Raw genomic sequence first — 23,605 nt, forward strand, 5'->3', positions numbered from 1 at the left:
ATATATAACTCACCTGTAGCAATAAACCATTTGGTTGTTAGTCAGCGCTGGTGTTTTGTCCTTCTCTTGTGTCGTCTTTGATTGCGCTGTTTTTTCCAATTCGTAAAATCATGCGTGTTCGCGTTTTTGCAAGCCTGCCGTGTACGCGATTTTCGTGCGCGCTTTTGTTGCTGCCTGCTTGTCAGTGCTTGATCGGGCACGCGGAGCATGCACCATGCGCACTTTCGAAAAAGAAATTAAATCTATCTTATTTTTGTTCAAACTCAAAGTGCGGACGTAGGAACTAATTCCAAACAACCAAAAGGCGTCGTGCTCACAATAACTTCTAGGCATATTACGCGTACGCCGACTGGGTTGGCCCACATTGTGAGATGTCCTTTCCATTTCGGTCGCCGCCACTAGGCGGCTTTCAATTGCGCCTCTAGTGGCGATGCACAGGGCGTTAGCAACAAGCTACGTGAGAAATGCCGATTTCAGCTCGAGGGAGGTGCCAGCTGCTCCCGGCCAGTTCCAGCGTTACAGGATCGCTGCTCAGGCCGGCTCACTTGTTTGCGACTCGACGGTGACTCACGGTCGCACCGACCGGCCAAAGAGCCGAGGATACGAAAGCACAACGAGCGGAGGAAAACGGGGGGAAAGGGGCCTGATTCAGCGCTGACACACAAGAAGCTCAGGGGACAGAGGGCGAGGGCAGCGATAGACATCGTGTGGGAAACTGGTTCCACCGCGGTTCGGCGCAGGCGCAGTGGACCGTCACCTGCGCGTGCAGAAGTAACGGCGGCTCCGCACATTTTCTTTTTGCTTTCTTTGCGTCTTTTCGCCCCGGTCGCTCACTTGGTTTCTTTACTTTTTATTCATCCCCTGGCTTGCGTGTCGTCCAAAGGCCGATAATCGAGTGCCGTAGTGGAGGCGGTGTCGACAGCTCTCGCGGTTAAATCGCGCGCCGTGGCCGTCACCGAAGGACGCGCAGAAGCCAACGAGTCACGATGGCTGACGGACGCTGCTGCCTTTTCGCCGCCCTGCTGCTCGCCGTCTCAGCTGGCCTCGCGGCGGCCGTGTTCGACGTTGTTGAGCACCAGAAATGCGGTGCGTATGTGGGTCCAGACGCGCCCGGATGCGAGCTCACTGCTTGCCCATTTGCGGGCTGTCGGCATATTCTTTGCTCTGTGTTCGCGTAGACAAAAGCTTTGGATTTCGCTTAACATGTGTCCCTCATTGCCAATCCAGCTGACGGCTGCTTTCGCGTAACTGCCAGGAAGTATGTAGTGTTCGCAGAAGATTAGAAAAGTTGGTCCAAGCTTGACCAGTTAGGCGGTGTTCTCAGCGAAAATGAGTTCAAGTATCAGCGAAGTTAGAGCATGTGAGTAAACGTACTAACCCTGCAAAGTACTGTTGTCAAAATCAACGCCAGTGAAGTGGTAGAATACCCCAATGTTGTCATCACGTTGGCAATCGCACTAGGCTCGAAGGTTGTCATCGCCACTGTTGCCAGTGTCCGAATTCCGCGGATTATGTAAAAGACATGAACACATTAGCCCCCTATCAGTTATGCTCCCATAATACTTATGCGGCAACCGCAACGGACAGCTCATCAGCTATGAACGGTGTAGCAGTCTAGCAGATTCTATATTGATTCCGTGCGCGGAAAAGCAAGTTAATCATGTAATTCTTAGCTGGCGTCCACAACACGAGCGCTGACAAGAATATATTGCCCCTATTTCATCAAGCCGCATTCTCACTTTTGAACTGATGCTGAGTACGCTACAACTGCAAGATATATTATGGCTAAGGCATATGTATCATTCAAAAAGAAAAAAATCGAGATTTCTTTCATTTTCTCTGCGAAACACTGACTTCTTAGCCACAGATACTGTGGACTGAAACGTTCTGTAAAGCAAGACAAATGGCGCCCCAAGAGATATGATCTTCATATCGTTTCCAAGTGGTTAAATAATGTTGATCCTAAGTACCTTGTACATGCAGTTCAACGGGTTTGTTTCCTTGATGTGTTCAAAGATGTGCAAGAGGTTAGTTTTTTGGCTTTGTGTTATGTTTGGATGGCTATTGTGCTAGCACGACACTGGCCTGTCGTCCTTGCATAATCCACGTGACGTTAGAGAACTTCGCTGCTTCAACGTTCAGGTCCTGCCGGTAAGGAAGAGAAGATTGTGCTTTTTCTATGTATAGTACTAAAACCTGAACATCGGCCGCAATAACTGGAGTGCCATCCCTCTTTAGCAGGCTGGCAGGTCAGTGCATGCCGATTTTAAGTGCTCCACCTGCTGAGTTATGTTAAAAACCTTGTTTATTGGATTGCGGGTAAACATTTCGCTAATTTACTCAAACCTGATTGTGCCCATAGCAACGCAAGATATTACCGCACCATTGTCCGGATGAACTTCAGTGTTGCGACCTTAACAACTCTAGTTTTTGCGGTAATCTTTTGGCAGGCGTGCCTCATTTACGTTCGGCTGGAAGTGCAGCCACACAATGCACAACTTCATCTGAGCGCAATCTTATCGTCTCGGTTCTTTGGGAGAAATCAGTTTTTAGTGCATTAAATGCCGTGATTTCGTATGGGGTGGCGCAGTGGTTTCCAGTTTTTTGCGCGACATCCACTTTGTACGCATGGCGGTGAAGAATTTTTTTTTTCATTTTCTGCGCAGCGTTATGACTTATATGTTCGGCGCCACTTAAGAGCCATTGCCCTTGTATGTGGAACAGGCATCCGTTGATGCACGGTGGTTGAAGAACATACTGTGACAGGAACACCTTATACATACGAGGTCTGTTAGAAAAGTATCCGACCTTTGGCCGTTGAAAAAAAACTTGCATAACGAGCGTTGCAAACCTAGTCATCTTTAAAGTAGTCTACTTGGGACTCCACATACTTCTCTCAGCGGTGCTGCCATTGTGGGAAGTATTCCGAAAAGGCCCTTTTCGGAATGGAGTTTAGCTCAGCTGTCGTTGCAGCCATAATGTTCTTCCTTGTCTGAAATCGCGCTTCTTTCAATGGCCTTTTGATTTTGGGAACCAGCCAGAAATCGCAGGGGCCATATCAGGACAGTAAGGGGTCTGTTGAACTACAGGAGTCTGGTTTTTCACCAAAAAATCTGATTCGAGTGCGAGGAATGTGCAGGAGCATTGGCGCGATGGGTGCGCCAATTTCCTGTTGACTTCAGCTCCGGGTTCTTGCGCCGCACAGCATCACGTAGGCAACGGAGGACATCCCTGTAGTACTCTTTGGTCATTGTTTGACCCTGTAGAGTGCGTACTCGTGGTCTGCCACACAGAGGGTGTCAAAGAAAGCAGTCAGCATCACTTTCACATTGCTGCGCAATTGGCGGGCCTTCTTAAGTCTTGGTGACGTGGAATGCTTCCACTCTGACGACTGGGATCTGGTTTCCGGGTCGTACCTGTACACCCAAGACTCGTCACTAGTGATTATGATGTTGATGAAGTCGGGGTCACTGTTTGCGGAATCCAGCATGTCCTGTGAGACTTCAACACGAAGCTGCTTTTGCTCCACCGTGAGCAGCTTCGGCACGAATTTCACCGCAACTCTCTCCATGGCCAAATCTTCGGTGATAATGGAATGTGTGGAGAAATTGCTCATGTCCACCTCTTCCTCAATTTCTCGGATAGTCACGCGACAGTCCCGCATCACCATAGCGTTCAGTTCGGCAATGACCTGGTCATTTTGGCATGTCGATGGCCGATTGGAGCGTGGCTCGTTCTCCACCGATGTGCGGCCATCTTTAAAACAATTGTAACACTGCTTAAACTGTGTGCTGCTCATAGCATCTTCACCGAAAGCCGTCTGAATATTTCGAATGGTTTCCACTCGGCTATCGCCAAATTTATGGCAAAATTTGTTGCTGTAGCGCTGCTCCTTTCACTCCGCCATTTTCCTTGCAAAAAAAAAACCGACGAGAGCACCGCACACTGCCTCACTCAAACGCTGCTTCCCAGCGACTGACGCTATCGGCAGGCGGGAAAAAATTCATGCATGCGCATGAAGGTTCAAGGTCGCCTGATGCAAGCGCGCTTGTCTCATATCCATCAGGTGTTCGCAAAAAAAATAAAGTCGGATACTTTTCTAACAGACCTCGTATGCACTACAGTCTACAAACAGCCATAGGTTCGCTTTACATGCAAAGAAAACAAATTTAGCTTGCATGAAGCAAGAGTACATGCAGCTAATCCTTCAGACATAACTGTGACCGTGTGACTGGGTCTGGCGTCACGGTTACCTGCCAGCTGTAGTAAGCTAGCAAGGTTGAAACGCAGGAATCTTTCTCTGGGTGCACAGCCGCCGCGGTGGCTCAGTGGTTATGGCACTCGGCTGCTGACCCGAAAGACGGGTTCGTTCCCGGCCGCGGTGGTCGAATTTCGATGGAAGTGAAATTCTAGAGGCCCGTGTACTGTGCGATGTCGGTGCGCGTTAAAGAACCCCAGGTGGTCGAAATTTCCTGAATTAAGAAGCACATGTGCCCTATTGAATGGCGCATTTAAGTTTAGCATGTCTGATCGCATAACATGGTAGTCCGCGTGCAAACGCGCTGCTCTACGCGCGTGAACCGGGTGACATTTCAAATGAAATTGAGCCTACCTTCAGGCCTGTCAAAGGGAATGTGAGCTGTTTGTTTATTTTGCTTCTTTAGGGTAGCCTACATAGTTTTCATCAAGACTAGCGTTGTCGATGTCATCTATTTTTCTCACTTTTGTTCGTGCTATATAGCATGGGACTCCTATATACCAGCAGGCTTCATTTGGACAGTTCTAACAGACGTGGAGTGGCCGCACTTTCCGGAAGACATTGCTGTTTCCTAAACCTGCATTTCAAGAAAGACTCAGACGCGGGCACCGTGCTCTCAATGTTTACGACTACGGCGCGATGTGACACTTCGACGTTAGGTGCTCTTTAAGAAAGCACATGGGGATTAAGAATTCTTTTCTTCGATACACAGACTCGCTAAGGGTACTTACAGCTTTTCATTCTAGAACGCAGTCACTCAACTACCTGGTGATAACATACACAACAGCCATAGCTCAAGGACAAAACATAAAACTTTTCTGACTCCAGAGTCATGTCGGAATAAAAGGCAACGAGAGAGCAGATTTGTGTGCTGCTCAAGCTCGCGGCAAATAAAGTAAATATGCCATTTAAGGATTCCACGAACTTCGTACAGCGTAAATTAAGGAAAGATTGGCAGTTGGCTTGGAACAGCGAAGCAAACAACAAACTACACTTCGTAAAGCCAGTTTTAGGTGAATGCATGCCATATTTGCACCAGGAGCGTTTCATTGAAGTTCTTTTATGTCGTCTGCGTATAGGCCACAAAGACATTACACACGACTTTCATTGACAAAAGACGACAAACCTGTTTGTAAAAAATGTGGAGATGAACTAGCACTTAATCACACTTTATACTCATGCACGAAACTTGAAAAAGTAAGAAAAAAAATTGTACTCAGTTATATAATGAACACATTCTGTTACACCCAATGTTGCTATTGGGTGAAGATGCAATTGCTGACACGTCTTGAGTTTTTAGCTTTTTGAGAGAAGCAGGTTTTCTCGGCAAACTAAATTTTTACCGGGCGCTTCTCGTCATTCTTTTACACCTCAGCCACTTTGACTCCTGAGAAGAAGCCTGAGATTTTTTATTTTGGTTGGGAACCTCGAGATCCTTGCTCAGCCAAGGATAACTGCTGAGGTTACCCAACCCTGTCGAAAGCTCTGCTTAGTAGCTGTTTCTTAAATATCTTTCGACTGTCATCACTAGGTAGTACTAATGTTTTATGCACTGCACCGCTGATCATTTTTCACATTCCTATTCTGCACGTTAAAGTACTCCAGGGGGTCGAAATTTCCGGAGCCCTTCACTACGGCGTCCCTCATAGCCTGAGTCGCTTTGGGATGTTAAACCCTCGTAAACGGAACCAAACATTTCTATAAAACTCCGCCTGAAACTTTTCTTTATACCTTGAGCTTGGCGCATGTTGGCCTTAGTTAATTTTGCAAGTGGTGTTGATGGGATCTGATCGATCGATGTTGATGATCGTTCGGTGATCCGGTGACACGTTGCGGAACAGACCGGACAACTTCTTCGGGACACTATGTACTTTATTGCACGGGCGCTCACCGGCGACCGGCCCTCCGTCTCTCAGAACTCGCCCGGTCTCCCCTGCGGTGCCGGCCGGTGTCTCCGGACTCTCTCGATCTCCAAGTCTCCCTCCTTTTTTGCGCCAAAAACTCGCCCTTAAATCCCCTTGCCCAACATTCTGAGGACCCTTTTTGGAACCAAGGGGGCCAGGCTACCGGCTTCGGGGTGCGTGCGCGATGGGTCTCTGAGCCGCAACCCGGAAACTCATCTGCCTTAGTTGCATATGTGCCATAAAATACAATACAACACAACACAATCTTTTCTTGGAGGTATCCGAACGAGATGGTTTGCTAAACAAACAAGGACAGCTTACATGCCCTCAAACAAGTGCTATGCTCTCTTTCGACTTCGTAAGATACGTTTCACAGCATACAAAAACTGCGTAGTTTGTATCACACCAGAACACGGGCATCAGAAATTGAGTGCAGGACACAAATGTCATTCGGCAGAAAACTCATCTTGCACTGCACGCAACACATAACAACATCTCCATGTTTTCATCTCACGGCTCTTGCCGGAGGAAGTAGAGCTCTGTTAATACGACTCGCAGCGTCTACCGAAGTACAAATGCTTTCTTTTCCCTGGAGCATAGTAGCGCAGAGAATGATTCTTTCTTCCAAGTGCGTCCCCTAAAATTCTCCATGCGCCATGTTAATGACCACCGCGGTGGCTCAGTAGTTAAGGCAGTCGCCTATTGAACCAGAATAGTCGGTTCGAAACCGAGCGCGATGGCCGCGTTTCTATGGAGGCGAAACGCAAAAGGCGCCCGTGTGCTGTGCAATGTCAGTGCACGCTTAAGATCCCCAGGTGGTCGAATTTATACCGGAGACCTCCACTGCGGCACCTCTTTCTTCCTTTCTTCTTTAACTCCCTCCTTTATCCCTTCCCCTACGGCGCGGTTGAGGTGTCCACCGGGATATGTGAGCAGTTACAGCGTCATTTCGTTTCCTCAAAAACCACTTTTCATTTCTATATAAATCCCATATTAAAAAAAGTTCTTCGTTATCAGGGGCATCCGGATAATTTACTTGGCAACAAACTGCAAACACTGTAGAATGCATATTCAAATATTGAAGAAGCAAAGACTTGCTTAACCGTCATTGATAAGGGGAGGGAATCACTGTTGAAATGAATAAGCTGGTTGGAAACCTTGCTTCAGGCTCAAATTCGGTAGCCAGTAGGAACCGTTTGATGTTCACAGCCTCATGAAGAGACCGTGAGAGCCCTGGCAATAAGGGGTGTTCGCTCTGATTGCGACCGCTGTCTGGGTTGCCAGTGAAGATGCTTAGAGTGCATGATCTATTCCCGCAAAAGGAGAGGCCATAACAGTATGCACGGGCCTCTAGTGAGCTTTCTCTTTCTCTCGCTTCGCACTGAGTGAAGACGACGACCGCGTATTTTATCAGTGCTGCGTGGTGCGCTGACTAAGGAGAGGTTTGTACGCGTTAGCGTACGTGGGCTGTTTTTTTTTTCTTGCGACTCTTTTTTTCTTCAAAACAAGGCGAGTGCCCTGTGCAGTCTCTGCGTCGCCTCTTAACTATAGCCAGCTAAGCTTAATGCAGGGCTCTTTGGCCTTCCGTCAGATAAATCGCCTGTTTTCTGCCGGAACTTTTTCCGCACTGTCAGGGCTACACGCTGCTTCCCTGCATCTATTCGTAAATCGCTTCATAGACTCTTTCTTTTTATTTTATTCGTGCGGGGATTCTTACAGGGCAGCGAGGTCCGAATGGCTGATGGGGCGAAAGCATTTAAGGCAGCTCGTGCTTAAAACAAAGATGCAGGCTCGTGATCAGCATTCACTTTCTTGGGCGATAGCGACGTATAGCTTACTGTATTTCATTAATCAGAATTGATCTTAAGCTCAACGCATAAGGGGCTGAAGACATATTCTAACAAAATGCGACAGCTTTATGTGTGAAATGTACTAACATCATTATTCTACAGCCTTTGTTATACAGGACCTACTCAGCTAAGGCAATATTAAGAGACACTGAGGTCAAGTTTGCGTACTTTTTATTCTTAGCACACTAGACTTTTAGCTTATTTGGCTGCTTTTGATATTTTTTGAGCAGCGAAAGTTGTTTTTAATTCTCATAAATTTGGACTCAGAATTTACTTTCTTTCTACCACCCTATTCATTCAAACTCGGGAAATTGTTGATGGCGTTAAGTATATTAGGAACTACACGATTCACCAATAAAGTGGACGGCAATGTGATAGAGAATCCGAGTTTTGGAACCCTTCACTAAAGAAAAAGAAGAGAGTACTGGCGCTCATCGAATTTGGCGTGTGAAACTGCCTCGTGTTAGCGGCGCCTGTAATACATTTCTTCGGCATTTTTTGGCTTCTAGAAAGCTACTTTTTCAGTGAAACTTCACTTTCTCTTCAGTGTTTAACGAAGTGTACAGAATTTTTCATTGCATTTTTTTATTGGCGTGCAAGACATTACAAAACATGAGTCAACGCATGCAATTCGCCTACGTCCGGTAGAAAATCGCGCAATTTTTTTCTCCCGATGTTGCTTGGATTCTATTTCAGCACTCGAATAGTAGCTGCAACGTCAAAATTGGGTTAAGGTTACTTCATACATACAGAAACTCCAGTAGCTGTTCACTCGCTGTTATTTCGGATCCTTGGCAGGCTAGCGTAAGAGTTTCAGGTAGTTAAACCGACAAAGCAGGGTTACATCTTGAAGTTTCTGTATGCCTCACGTGATTCCAGAGTACTTCTGACGTCATAGCTACCACTGGGCTGCTGAAAACGAAACTAAATATGTATTCTAGTTCTTAACGTTTTTTTTCTATTGCCTTACGATTTCTAAAAAAAAATGACACTTTCACTTTTTTCACTCTCTTGAAGCGTTCGAATGAAGTGCTTGCCATTTGTTTGTATGCAGGGCAACACGGGGATGGTTAGTAAAATTGTTTGGTATGTGACCACTGCAGCTACCGGTCTTGTTTTGGGCTTGCGGCATTGAAGACACCAACAAAGAGTGGGAAGGGAAAGCCATATTTGTTGCATAAACCCTCCAGAGTACATCGTGTGCCAAACAACCGTACTGATCGCTGACAGGTGCGTGCAAAGTAGTCAAAGAAACTTTGAAAAACACTTAACATACGCCAGAAAGCCCACATTGTAAGCACTAGTCCCGCGGGATTCGTCTGTTAATGTCCACACTCATCGTTCGGCCAGAGATCTTCAGCTCAAAGCTAACGCTTTAGAAATTCGCTTACGGGTTCCGAGCTGAGCTCAACACACATTCAAATTTGCGCACATTTGCTGCCATGAGGCTGAATCAAGAACTTTCAACCACGTAAGCAGGTGACTTTTCGGCGCGTTTCGTAATCCTCTTTATTTGCTTCGGGTTAGTGAAGAGGAGCATTCAAGCATTCGATTCCTGCCGTTATATAGACAGCAAAGTCGACGTCTGTGGTGCATTTTGGTCGCGCGTGAAGAATATGTCGTGAAACCCGGTCTAAGTCGTATAATGCACCTTGTCGGTACCTCCCCGTTGCGCTAAGGTTTATTTATCTAGTCAAGTACCTTACAGGTTCCACACTTGGAACTTTGTGTGAGGGGAGGGGTTGCAATATTTTGCAGGCCAAAAGATGGTACAAAGTGGGAAAAGTACAAAAGTAAACAATATTATACACATTGGACTGACGCATTTATTAAAACTTACATTGAAGAAAAACGTATTATATTAGCGCGCGAAAAAAGAAATAAGCAAATAGCGGCACTGCATGGAGTAAACTTACCTATTGTGAACACATTTTACTTATCATATCATGGATGCGTCAAGGTGGCCAATTCGTTTTTGAATACCAATGAGTCACGTAGGATAGTAATTAACTCCGGAAGACCATTCCAAAACTTGATAGCACGTGACAAAGCAGAAAAATCAAACACGAGTCTTTGGCCGAATAGACGTTGGAAGCTCAGGTTATTATGTAGGCGACGTGAAGTGCGCATTGGGTGTGTAAGTGGTAGTGTAGACGGGTGACGGCTGTATATTAGTTTCTGTAGCAAGCAAATCAGTGCAATATCCATTTGTCTGTAAACTAGTTAGCAATAAAGGTAACTTGATGCTGGTTAAGCTGGAATGACGGTTGAGGTCTTTAGAAATAAAACGTACTGCACGGTTCTGAGTTGCTTCGCGGGAATGGATTAAGTAAGCGTGATGACCAGATAGCTTCATGGTCACCAGGTGATTCTGCGTAGGGTTGAATGCAGCTCCAAACGGAAGTGGGAAAGTGCCGCGCTCCTTAATTCGGCCGACGTCCCTGGGGGCTTAATGGCGCCTCATCGCGTTGCGTTCTTCTATAACCCCCCCCCCCCCTTTCGCCTTTTCTTTATCCAACCATGAGTAGCGTCTGTACTTAATTAAGCGGGGACAAGTCCCCTTGCCGACGTTACGCTGGCACAGAGCGATCACCTGACGTCATGTGCTGTTGCATGCGACAGCAGGAATAGAACAGTGCGCTCTAGCTGCAGCATTGGCTACGGTAATAACCTTTCAAGATTTCTACTAAATTTCCCAAAGTTCTATTGGTTCATTAGCAGGCAAAAGTCTTGCTAAATTTGACCTGCAAAAAAATACAGGTGAACTGAAAGTAATCGTGTTCTGTCTTAAGGTATTCGATCCCTTTAGCAACTTTGCGTCCTGAAAATTATATGAAATCTTAAATTTCGTGACCTGAAAGATCTGCTGACCTGATGATCTGAAAGATCGGCTCCGATTCCGGCCGTGCCGGCTCCATTTCGATGGAAACGAAATTCAAGAGGCCCGTGTACTGTGCGATGTCAGTGCACGTTGAAGAACCCTAGGTGGTCGAAATTATCCGCAGCCTTCCCCTACACGGCCTCCCTCATAGCCTGTGTCGCTTTGGGACGTTAAGCCCTATAAACTAAACAAAACCAAGCCAACTTTTCTCTTTTTTGTCTTGAGGCTTGGGGCCTCATCAGAGTTTAATGTTCACGGCGTCTACGATGCGGCCGCCGCTTTTGCACATCTGCTTCTTCGCGTGATGTTTGTCAATCCGCAGACGGCTTCAGCTGGCGTTTTGCTGTTAAATTGCCCATGACAGCCCGCCGTACATTGTGTGTGTGTGTGTGCGTGTGCCTACGTGCGCGGGCTGGCCTACTGTGGGCAGCTTTTCTTGTGTACTTCTGCCCTAACCAAATCCATGAGAACGGAAAATCTCAACGCCGTGGGTTCTCAAGCAAAATACCGATTAGAATCTATCTTACACTAACCTGACTCCGCCTACCATATAAACTTTCAATTTACTGGCGGAAACATTTGACAATTTAAATTTGTGCATGGTTATCATTCAGCCCATACATGCATCGGGGGTGGTACGCGCACCAAGAACAAGCAGAAAGAGCTGTGACCTGCCGCGGTGGCTAAGTGATTATGGCCTTCGGCTGCGAAATCCACGGTTGTCGGAATGGGACCTCGGTGGAGGCGAAATGCAGAAGTGCCCGTGCGATACGCAGTGTCAGTGCATGTTAAATAATGCCAAGTGGTACAAATAAACTTAGAGCCCTCCGCTATGGCGTTTCTCCCATGTGCAGTATCGGGTCGTTAAACCCCACATACCAGAAATAGCTGCGCCTTTTAGTCACGAAGAGCGTAAGGGAACGGGCAGCGTTTGCGTGTCGAAGGGGCTTCGCCCATACCTTTTTGTGCGCAGGACACTTGTACTGCGGACGTGATGTCTGCCGCCAGTTCTCTTCAAAGGACGCAGTGGGAGGTAGCTCCCTTCTTTAGCAGTCGTCTGCGAGAAGCTTACAAACAAAATTCCTTTCACCAGGCACGCTTGACATGCGGGGTCAGTGCACGAGCACTGGAAAAACGGAGGGAGACCAACCACCGCTCCCCGGTCGGTTTTGGCTCGTCGCCATGCCAGTACAGCCGCCATGTGCCTTCCTCGCAAGCAATTTGACGTCGGCGGTGAGGCGGCAGCATTAGCATTGCATATTGCCGGTCGAGCGGAATGCTTTGGCGAGGAAAAATTGCCAACTGCGTCTTTTCATTTTTCATTTATTTACCCTAAAGGCCCGTGTGGACATTCCAAGGGGGGGGGGGGGGGGGGGGAGGGGGGTGCTTCACTAAAGAAATACAAAGAACAAAATACCGTAGTAATATAGCGACGCTTAAAGACCATGCAGGAACACATCATAACAAAGGTTTAAGCAGTCAACAATAAGAAATACAATATGCCTGAATTAAAACATGAAAGCATGGATTACAAATTGCTCAATGACTTTTGAAAAAAAAAAGGCGTCAAGAATGCAAAACAAACCGGTCAAAAGATAAACCTTACACGCCTACTCTGTCCCACTATCTTTTAGTACTGAAAGAAATTGGTCACGATCAATACTGTTAGCTACAGAAAGGGGCAGGGCATTCCATTTTCTTATCGCCAGGTGAAGAAAGGAAAATCTGACTGCGTCTGTTCGCGTAAATGGAGATTCGATTTTTTTATTGTGATCAAGTCGATGAAATGTGCGCATGGCAGGCCTAATTAGCGGTGCGGAGTAGGGTGTGGGGTCAAAATATAGTTTTTGAAAAAAAGGCAAGGCTTGATACCTTACGTCTGCTTTCCAACGTGGGAGGTTAAGGTTCTCCTTTATTACGGTAACACTTGAGAAACGTGAGTACTGGCGCGCGATGAATCGACTGGCCTCGTTTTGCAGTGTCTCTAGTTTGTTAATAAGGTACTGTTGAATGTGGACACCAGATGAATGACGCATATTCGAGCTTCGGTCTGACCAACGTGGTATAAGCAATTAGTCGTGCATCTTTGTTAGCTTTACAAAGTGACCGGCGAATAAAACCCAAAGTTTTATAAGTGTCACCGCGCCCTTCTGTTATTTCTTTCGAGGCTACCCCGCATTTTCCGACGGCTTTGCGGCTTCAGTGTTACAGCTTTTGAACAAAACACATCTTCGTTTAGACAACATCTTCGTATGTCCAAAAGCAGATTTCAGTGGGCTTTGATTGCGGAGGCAAGGCTGTGGGTGCGTAAGGGCGCTTATTTTTTAAAACGATGAATGAATGAAATGACATTGGCTAGAAACTTGAAGTGCGCTTGCTACAACGGTTATACTCACTTCCGTGCGTTGCGTAGTAATTCTTGTGGTTGATTATAAACGGGCGGACAGCATGGTTAAGCGCATACTGAAAACTCACCCATCTCATTCGGAGAAAGTGTGGTAAGCAAAAAATAAATGACATTCATTCTAAACATATGGCGTCCACACACAAAAAAGCACTAAGCGTTGATATATGTGCTGCCTCGCATCGACGTCGAGAGTGCCGATAGCCACACACAGCGTGTGCAATGCACACTACCTACAGATAGTAGTGTGAGCTTAAGTTCGTTTTGAGTCTCTTTAGAACGTACGTCAAGCATTTGTATACTGCGGCGCGCGGTAATGCATTCAGTACGTGAACAACAAAATTCAAATTACGCACACCTCAAAGCTGTTTACAGCGGAATCGCGTGCGGATACTCAGGGAGAATACCAAAAGTGAAGAAGCTCATGGTTCGGGCTGTTCCGGACGCCGCTGTGTCAGGTATCGTAGGCAGAGACATATTTTAGTTGCAGACTCACACCTTCTTTCTTGCATTTTGTGATTGAATGGGGCTGGGCGGTAGTGAATTGGTGTTGCTTTTCGAACCTCTATACTACCGATGATAAATAATAGGCAATTTATTCCAGAGGGCTTTTTGCCCTAGCTTCATAACCTGACGCCATGTCGGCGACGAGTTCGTGCAGAAGTACCACTGTGAAAGACCTGGGCAAATCGACTGCGGCTAAAGGGCTGGTCGCTAGGCGCACACAACTTTCACAATCCTCAAGGAAAAGTCCTGGTTATATATGCTTCACACAGATGCATGGTAATTGAATGAAGGACACGTACAAGGACGCATGAGAGACAGCTTTGCAGCTAGAGGAAAAGTGCTGATAAGATCGTTCGTGAAAACCCCACGTAAGTCAATGTGTAAGAGGACAGGAGACCTGCAATAACTTTCGCAACAAAATGGAAATACAAGTGTGTGAGGGTGTGCAGGCGGCAGTTTTGTTGCTCATGTGTTCGGCGTCGAGCACATGATTGTTACATATTTTATTGTCCGGTTCGATTCTGTCAGTTTGTCAGAAAAAAATTATATATCCAACCAAACGCAGATGCTTTTGGCTCTCGGACTTGCTCTTGTTGGTTTTTAACGCGGTGGTTGTACAAATGTATCACTGAAACATTATGGCTTAAATGCGTACGTGCTTGAAGTTCCCAATGGTCTTTGCAACGTTCTTTTGGCCGCATACGTGTTAATCGCATATACGGCGCACGCCGCGCTACGTGGCTTGCGTGCAGACAACAGGCATGGATACTCCCAGTCTCTTGATAAAAGTTGGTGCTCTCGCGTGCAGTTGCGCGCTTATACGCGCGGATTCGTATGTACGAGCGCATTTCGGGCTTAACTGAGGAATGTGCCCTCTTTTTAAAACCGCAGGAGGCGAGTTCTCGGAGATCCGGATTGAACCCTGCCCGCAACTCCCGTGCCATTTTCAGAAGGGCAGGCCGCTCAAGCTGCAGGTTGACTTCGTCGCTGGTTGGTACTTGCGTCGTTATTGATACTTTGACATTTTCTACGTCTGAGAGTTTTTTTTCTCGCCTCGTGAGTTCGTTGCACGAATACTCTGTTATTTCACGTAAGGAGCCCAACGAGTGTGCTCCCAGTGCTACGGACACATCTCCTTGAAAGATGACACTCCTGAGCGTTTTAGTGAAGAGGTTTCCGGGTGATACAACCGAAAATATAAATAAATCCAAGCGGCTATACGGCATGCAATTTCGCGAAAAACTTTGCATTGAGAAGCACTTGATGAGGCACGAATTCGTGGGGACCCACGAATATGCTGCAAGGCAAAATCGCGCAGGAGTATTCTGTGAGGTTCGATTTGGTGGCTGGCGCTTATCGCACCTTTCGGTTTTATTTCTGCTTTTTCCAAGAATAGATACCTAATGCTCAGATGCTGAAATGGAGCTCGGTTACAAAGAAATGTAATTGAATTACTTTGGCAAGCAAGAAATAATGGCTTTGTACGCGTTCTTTGGCTTGTTGGTTCACACTTGAGGAGAAACAGGAAACATAACCCGTTTCTTGGTGCGTGCAGCCGAGAATATCCAGAAACTGGAGATGAAGCTTCGCGGGGAGTTGAGCAACGGAGTGTGGCTGCCGTTCCCCGGCTTCCGCAAGAACGCCTGCAAGAACAATGGCCTTACCTGCCCGCTGGAAGCAGGCAAGAGCTACACGCTCCAGTCGACGCTCAATGTGCTCTCCAGCTTCCCATCGGTAGGACATCTATTTCTCCCGGCAAACTCAGTCTGCGAAATTGGCTGGCATGCGCGTTGTTACTGACTTACTGTATTTTTATTGTTGCTGCAGCTTTCACTGTCGTGTATTGATATTGAAGGCTGCAAAGCTTTACTGCTCCAGGGGCCGTAAAATGCGCTGCCTAGCGACAGAGCCTGCAATTTAGATAGGTAGAGCGTTGATCCCGCGAATCATTAAAAATATCAAATCTTCACGTTTAGAGTTTGGTCGAGGCGCCTCTGTTGCGACGGAATTCAAAACAGTTGTTCCGTTTAAAAGAGTATAGACATTTAAATTCTGGATGCGTGTTTTCTTACTTGTATTCACGCGTAAGGCGGATTACTACGCGGTTTTCTCCTACTACCGCTAAATAATTGATAACCAAATTTCCTTCTCATGCTGCTTCGGTTTGGACAGCTGAACGATGACTGTGGCATCAAAGTGTGGTTATAGGTCGCGTGAGGTATGAAAAACATGCAATATAATCGCTGGCTTCAGCACTGTAGTGAATTTAAGTGATGAAGCAGCTTCATCATCGCTGCTTCACGCTTCATGTCGCTGCTTCATCACTTAAATTCACTACAGTGCTGAAGCAGCGATTACATCGACGTTTTTCCGTGCCACACGTGACATATAATCACATTTTTACGTCACAGCTATCATTCGGCTGTTTGAATCGAAACCGGAACCGCATGGCAGAAAAATTCTATTATAAATTATTTAGCGGTCGCAGGTGAATGCCAGATACAAAGCAAAAACTTAAACGGAGGAAATTGAATTAACCCAGTGGCAGTCGACGTCATGGCCGGTGACAAGAGTGTGATTATAAGCGACGAAAAAAGTATTGCAACTTAAACTCGAAGCTAATCACCAATCAAGGCGTCATTTTTTTTTGTCCGCCAAACAGCGTCACCAGAGTAGCAAAACGCCATGCTGTCGAATTGTATTAAGAATAAAACCCTGATAGAGTTGTCATCACTGTGCCTTAAGTATTTCCTTACCGCGGGAAAATAGGCCATTTTGGAGTGGTATTAATAAAAAAATTATTCTGACAGAAATTAAGAAATTTTGCTTTAATGCAGTACATCACAGTGTAGCTAAAAAAGCTCTTTTGAATGGTGTAATGAAAAAGAGGATATATGTTGCTTACGAAGAAAAAAATATCCTTGTCAATATCTGAGGCTCGCACAAAAATAAGAAAAAATGTTAAATATTGTTACGTAAATGTACGCACACAAGGAGTAGTCACAGAGATAGCTAATCTATTGAATTTATGCGTTACTGTGTTCTAAACGAGTATTCAAAGTTACCGAACTATTCATGCTAAAGTTTACAATCAGTAAAAAAAATTATTGTGCACAGTGCTTTCGGCTACACCGCAGTCAGTGCTGCGGGTCACGGAGGTCTTAGGGGGGTCTCAGTCAGGGGGGTTCTCAGGGGGCCTCGGACCCCCACAAGTATTGACAAGTGATCTGAGACCCTCAGCGCTAGAATGTAGGCTGCATGAATCCGAAGCAGGCAACCATTTTTATTTATGTTTTCGGTAGTGGTCGAAACATTCCTTCTTAATCGTTTCGAAAATTCACCGTCATTCTCAGTAAGAACCAGTAACATCTTTTCTAAAACCTAAGACGGAGAGAAATGGAACGCGGGCAGCACTACACACAGGTAGGAAGAAAAGAAGAAATCCGTGACCTCACATTACGAGTTCTGAGCTGGCCATTCAGTTCCAAGGCTACCCAATAATAATGGGGAAACGCGGTGCAAAGTCTCCCTGTGACAACCCTCACCATTAAAGTAAGCTTTCAGCCTCTCCAAATCCGAAACTGCTCTAAGACGTTCTGAATCATTTTTTCTTTCTTCCTCTTCCCCGCCTCCCGGAGGAGGTTAGTGATGCCTCTAGTTTGCTTTATTTTTTGGTTATTTTCATTCTCTATGTATGCAGTTCTTTATACACTATAACTACACCCCTTTACCTAAAACGATGTGTAAAACAGGCTGCCAGGCGCTTTTTCTATCTGTCTCCCTCTATATTGCTCTCTCCACCTGTCCTCGAATCGCTAGAGGCCCCCCTTCGATGGAGCCGGACTTTAAGCACTCTCCGCAGTGTATTGCTATGGTGGCTCCCGGGTCGCCTTGAAGATAAATGTGATCGCTGCGCTGCTGTCAGCGCGGAATTGTTCTCAACGTGCGCCGTACCTTGAGAGAGACTCGGAAAGTAGCGAAGCTTCCCGGCAACAGCGAAAACGAAAGTTAGAGGCGGGCATCTGTCGATAGTCGGGGCTCGGCGTAGCAGTCATCTCTGTACGGAGTGAAATCAGACGAACGGAGTCAATCTTTTTATGCAGAGCGGTCACTTTCATCTACAAAGTCGTTTTGATGCTGCGAATGGTGAGAACATCGCCGTTGCTAAGCAGCGTAGTCGCGAGAAGAGGACGCCATGCTTGCTGTGATCGCTCCGCGTTGGTTGGTTTCGCTGGAAGTTTAAAAATGCTCCCTTGTATTGCTCATGAAGAAACCGTATCCGAAACATAAGTACAGGTCTTCTGCCACGTACTGGACACGGTACTCGTCTAGAAGCGGCCTGGGTAGCGCAAAATCTTCCATTCTGCGCGATCGTTCGCATTGAACGATCTGAATGGACGCGGTAAGGAAAGAGTTCATGTGAGTGGTACCAACTAAAGGTGGGACAAGCTGATTTCTAGGCTGTGGACTGTTTTAACGGGCGAAGAGGAAGGCTGCTATGCTATGAAAGAGAAGACCTCTCTTTTCACCTCTAGCATGTGCGGCGGACGAGTGGCGGCTCTATACGTTGGCCACTGTGCGGTTGGAAACAGATTGTCTTCATGAACTTTTAGCGCATCTTAACGCAGCACGATTCTATGCAAACATATAGGCCCCCGATTAATCTACGTCAAATAGTTTTATTTTTTTGCGTCCTGCTCGCTCGGATTTCAAGAAAAGGACAAACCGAAGAGAAGAGAGCACTACATTACCTGTAGTTCCCTCCCGGCTTTGTTTTGGACTTTCATACTTGTCACATATAGATACATTTTGTCCGATGCTGCATAGTCGGGGCCTGGAAAGACCATTCATTATCGAAAGGGATTCATTGCAATGTTTCCAGTCTTAAGACGTTCTCTACTGCAAGCGTTATTTAAAAATGTGCCAGGGATTCTCATGACACTTTAGTACAGAAGATACAAATTTTGCGGGGCAAAAAGTAGGTCTCCATGTGGACACCGCATATGTAAGACGTACATGCCGTCAGCAGAAACCGCAATAACCTGATCTACAGTTTTATATCCGGGAAATGAGCAACGAAGTATTCATCAGCAAATGATAATTTTGTCGTCACTCTCCCTACTTATCAATGGATGCAGCATGAAGTAATAAAAGTGTGCTCTACATTAAACACCTGGTGAGGGGTGAGTAAAAATTGAAACGAAATGTTACGCATACATATTAAGCACGAGCCGATATCTCGCCGCTCTGTTTGAAGAGAATAAAACATAGCCAAGGCATTTCTATGGTGCATTTGACATTAGGGGCTGCCGTTAATCACGTTTTATTGTCCGCAGCTTTTTGGACGCCAAGGAAACGCTAGAACGTATAATAATGCAGGAATTAGTGGTGGTGAAGTGCGAGTTAACATATTTCGCCCAAATGGTTCCGAGACCAGGCAAAATGGCTTCAGCAGTTATATACGCGCAAGGACTGGCCACGGTGGCGCAATCCTATGAATATCGGCCGTGGGCTTAGCTAACCTTGTCCAGTATGCAGTATTATGGAGTTTTGTTCTGATTCAATTTTTTGACTCCTGGTCACTGGCTTATACCCCTGTCACACGAAAACATTCGAAGTCGAGAGCCTTCGAGATTCTCAATCATTATTGAAACTTGGAAGGAGCTGTGCCGCTGCTGCACGGCAAGCTCTGTCGCCGTCAAGTTTCCATCAACTCACTCCAAAGTGGTGTTGTACCACCGTCGCCGCCACAAACTTTGCAGGCATGCTAGCAATGACTAGCAATCAGCTTGGAAGTTTAACCTTAAAAAGTTAAAAAAAAAAACAGTGTGTATTCCTTACAGTAATATTAATCACTCTTGAAATGAGCCCCGCCGCGGTGGCTCAGTGGTTACGGCCCTCAGCTCCTGACCAGTAAGACGCGGGTTCGATCCCGGCCGCGGCGGCCGAATTGCGATGAAGTCGAAATTCTAGAGGCCCGTCTACTGTGCGATGTTAGTGCACGTTAAAGAACCCCAGGTGGTCGAAATTTCCGGAGCCCTTCACTACGGCGCCCCTCATAGCCTGAGTTGCTTTGGGACGTTAAACCGCATAAACCAAACCAAACCAATCTTGAAATGAACTTCGTTGTTTTGTACAAGCTTTAGTAGGAGCCAAGCACTTTTGAAGAAGCTGGTGTTGGTTGCTTTTGTAACATCGGCAATAGTGGTATTATGCTTTCTGCAGTATAGCTCATCCTGTCTTTTTTGTCTGCAAGATAAGTTGTATATTTGAATGTTCCTTGTTTTTCAGGGACGATGTTGCACTGGCTTTATTCCCCAGCGCGTTGCTGTGTGCGCTCCACGTCCGAGAGGGCACCCAGCGCGCTTTAAAAAGGCCCTCAAGATCACAGTGAAGTCCCGCGGTGCTCCGTTGGCTCGATAGACTATTGACTCGTTGGCCATCGGGGCCACCCATGTAGAAGCGCTCGATGGGCCTTTGAGTCGATAGGCTATCGATTCAAGAGCCTTCCAAATGACCGTGTGGCAGGAGTGTTAAGCTCCATACCACCCCGCAATTGCTCGGATCTGCCAGTCGGCGTAGTGGACTATCAGAACGGACTAGCGCCAAGAGGAACGAAGTAGATATAAGAGTACGGCCGGGGCTCAACTCTGAAAGCGCTGGAACTTTTCGACTTTTGGTCGTTACATGCAGATACTTTTCAACGGCACTGGGCTGCAATGCGCAAGAGCAGTTTCAGACTTCAGTACTTGTTTGTTTTAAAAACGTACCCTATATCGTTTCCTATCTCGTCTCAACTTACTTCGCATGTTATTCGATGCACGCAACAAAACTGTTTCGCGATTCTACATCCCCGTTTTCTGATTCGTAGGGAGGGAGATTTCTAATGGGATGATCGTACTGCGATTGTGCCGACAATATTCCCAGTTACTCAAGCTAATGAGTCTGCTTCACCGTAACATTTGTAAATACTCGCGCTTTTAGCTTTTAGAAAAACGTGCAGTATTCACTGCAACTCTGCTGTCTTGTCCGATTGAGTCAGTGAAATTCTATTTAGTAACGCGAAATAAAGTTTCGTGAATTCTTCTTTGAATAATTCAATGTTATGAAGTATTAAAGAAGTATCACTAAGGAAAAGAGGAGTGTGAATCACAAATTTGCGAGTCCTTAAAGTAATTGGCACTTATCGCCTGTTGCGGCTTTTACAGTTTGTCACTGAACAGACGAAAATGACAGCTAACTTCAACGTGGAACGAATTTACTCAGCAACAACAAAGAATTCGGACGTGTTGGAGCTCCATGAGGCATCGTAGAGAAAGATGACACGGGCTGAAAACTGAAAGTAAAGTGAATGCACTCCAGGCCTCAGGCGTGTCACGTCAACTGCGGGTAGCTAAAGCAGAAAAATGCTTCTAAACGTAACGACCGGAACGACCATAGCGTAATAAGAAAAAAGAAAAATGCGCGCATGAGTCAGTAAAGGCTCTTAAGAACTGTGGAAAGTTTTGACCTCTTATTGAACCTTAAGTGTCATTATTTTGATTATATTTGACGCAATTAAACGCTGGTAGTACTGTTGGCATTTATTTTTTGGCTAAATAAGCGGTTTCTGTTTGTGAGTGCCTAATTGAAGTCTCGCGATATTTCATTTGTCTAACTGAGAAAAAACCAGTCACACAAGACGACGGACAAGAAGAGTGTACACACCACAACGACTGACCCTTCATTTCAACCCTTCTTCATTTGTCTAATTAGTGTATTTCACATATTTTTCAGGTGGACGCCAACGTGGAGTGGAGCATGAAAGGAGACAACAAAACTATCTTCTGTTTCCTTGTGCCAGTGAAAGTAGTGGAATAAAGTTTGCCTGTTTTGCCGCTCAGCTCGTTGTGGCGTGTTTTGCTTCCCGGTATAGTCAGTGCCGCCAACTTGTGGGCTCGTCTAGCCAAGCACATTGTCTTCCGATGAGCATGCTACATGTGGTTCCTGTAAGATTTGTTAGTGTACTGCGTTATAGCGCCGAGACAGGACCAGGTTCGAAGCCATGCAAATTAGTCTTACGATGGCCTCTAGCTACGCCGAGCGTTGACTTTAGAGAAGGAAAAAAAAGTTTAAACTCGTAGTTTTACTTAAGCGTGTTGAACGTCGAAATATGATTTGGAGGTTAAAGAGATATTTTTTTCATCTTTCGTAGATTTTGTCGTTGAGCAGGGTGATGGAACTTTAGCCTGATGCTTGCCGGCGTTCAATCTGCAGGTAGCTTAAGAACCACGAGGCTCTTTACATTGGTATGGGTAGAGATTTGTGAAGGTAGCCATCCTGGCAGACAGGGAGTCAGTCTGATATTTTCTGCTTTCGCCTCGAGAGTAGGCCAACTGCGGACATTTGCGATATTGGATGATGTCCAAAAAACGCCTCGCCACGTTTTCCCCCAGGACGGTGTAATAATGTTCTGTTACTGGCTATGGCAGCCCTTGGAGCAGCTGCGAATAAGCATACAAAAATTCGGACGGGGAAAAAAAAAACTCCCGCGTGTCGTCACTTGACGGGCGGAAGACGCAAGAGTGTTGCGTTACACCTTACACCAAGGCGCTAACTGCCAAGCCTCTCGGCGTTGCGTGACCACGAGTCACGCATCCTAAGAGCGCCCGCTGACCGGCTTACTTGGGTGAAGTTTCCCACATTTTGGAGATCTTTTAAAGGTGCACTGAAGAGGAATCTGAACTAGTCTTTTTACCGCGGGAACTCAATCTACACGTTCCAAGCATTCTTAGAAACTTCTAATTATTGTCCTGTGCGGCTGATTTCTGTATTTTAAATTGGATTAAACGTCCCGGCTCTCGCCTTTGTTTTCTCTCTCCGCAGACGGTAGGAGGAGTCATCTAACGCGTGGAGTGCCTTTCAGGCAGTCGCGGGGCAGCTTCGCTTTCGTTGTTTTTTTTTTTAGGTTCCGTGAATAAGTAGATCCAGTCAGAGGCTACACAGCCACAAATTAGGCCAACGGAAATAAAAATACGCATGGACTCTTTTCCTTCGCCGATCTCTACGTATCACTCCGCCGATGGCAGAGCGGCAAGCCGCCGCGGGACTGGCTGAAAGGTTAGTTGACTCCTCCCACCGTCTGTGATTGAATTCAATGAAAGCCGGGAGCCGGGTCGTTTAATACAATTGAAATTATGGAAATCAGCCGCACAGGATAGTAATTCCGAGTTTCTAAGAATGCTCGGAACGTATAGATCGAGTTCTCGCGGTAAAAAGACGAGTTCAGATTCCTCTATAGTGCACCTTTAACTCAATCTTACATTCATGCCTTTCGTCCAAATGCGCCAAAGCCCTCATGAATAACGTAAAGCACTAGGTTACGTTAAACTACGCCACCACCGTAAACCCCGACGTCCGTTATGCTGTTTCCACTTTACGCCCTTCCCTTTTGCGCCACCGGAATCCTTTCTGGTTACCATCCCTGCCTTTCTCCTCTCTCTGTATCTATCTATCTATCTGGCACCTTACCGCTTATGTAGCTGTTCGGATGCTCCACTGAAACAGCATAGGACAAGAAACGAAAGAAGCTAGCTTAGCACTGCGTGCAAACATGGGTATGATGACACGAAATGGTGGTCCCACAAATGGTGGTCCCACAAGTTTATTCGTACTTTGCGTGAAGTTTCTAAAATCACTCAAGGCACCATTCGTCTAGAAAAAAATACTAGAATAAAATCAAAACACGTACTTCTGGCATATGTCGCCACATGCAAATAAGGCGTTCCCGTTCATATTGCTTGGATCTATACGCCAACTGTT

The 23,605-nt window shown here is 46.2% G+C and overlaps 1 protein-coding gene and 1 long non-coding RNA gene across 2 annotated transcripts in view; one reads left to right on the top strand and one right to left on the bottom strand.

Moving 5' to 3' along the window:
- The window catches only part of LOC149355089 (uncharacterized), a 111,995-nt gene that overhangs the window by 43,376 nt on the left and 45,014 nt on the right, over positions 1–23,605 (bottom strand). The window lies entirely within an intron of this gene.
- Positions 734–21,686, top strand: LOC149355090 (NPC intracellular cholesterol transporter 2-like). The gene is made up of 4 exons (XM_089583608.1): positions 734–1,086; positions 14,696–14,794; positions 15,360–15,538; positions 21,581–21,686. The coding sequence occupies exons 1-4, from the start codon at positions 987–989 to the stop codon at positions 21,662–21,664; spliced, it is 462 nt and encodes a 153-aa protein (XP_089439734.1). The 5' UTR covers positions 734–986; the 3' UTR covers positions 21,665–21,686.

This window comes from Amblyomma mixtum, chromosome 3, assembly GCF_055824585.1.
Source record: "Amblyomma mixtum isolate Tamu chromosome 3, ASM5582458v1, whole genome shotgun sequence".
NCBI classification, from domain to species: Eukaryota; Metazoa; Arthropoda; class Arachnida; order Ixodida; family Ixodidae; genus Amblyomma; species Amblyomma mixtum.

Bases quoted from the DNA above. Each gene is read 5' to 3' on its own strand.
- LOC149355090 (XM_089583608.1), top strand. From the start codon at position 987: ATGGCTGACGGACGCTGCTGCCTTTTCGCCGCCCTGCTGCTCGCCGTC. The intron at 14,795-15,359 runs GTTGGTACTTGC...TGGTGCGTGCAG, and splicing joins GCAGGTTGACTTCGTCGCTG to CCGAGAATATCCAGAAACTG. The intron at 15,539-21,580 runs GTAGGACATCTA...CATATTTTTCAG, and splicing joins TGCTCTCCAGCTTCCCATCG to GTGGACGCCAACGTGGAGTG.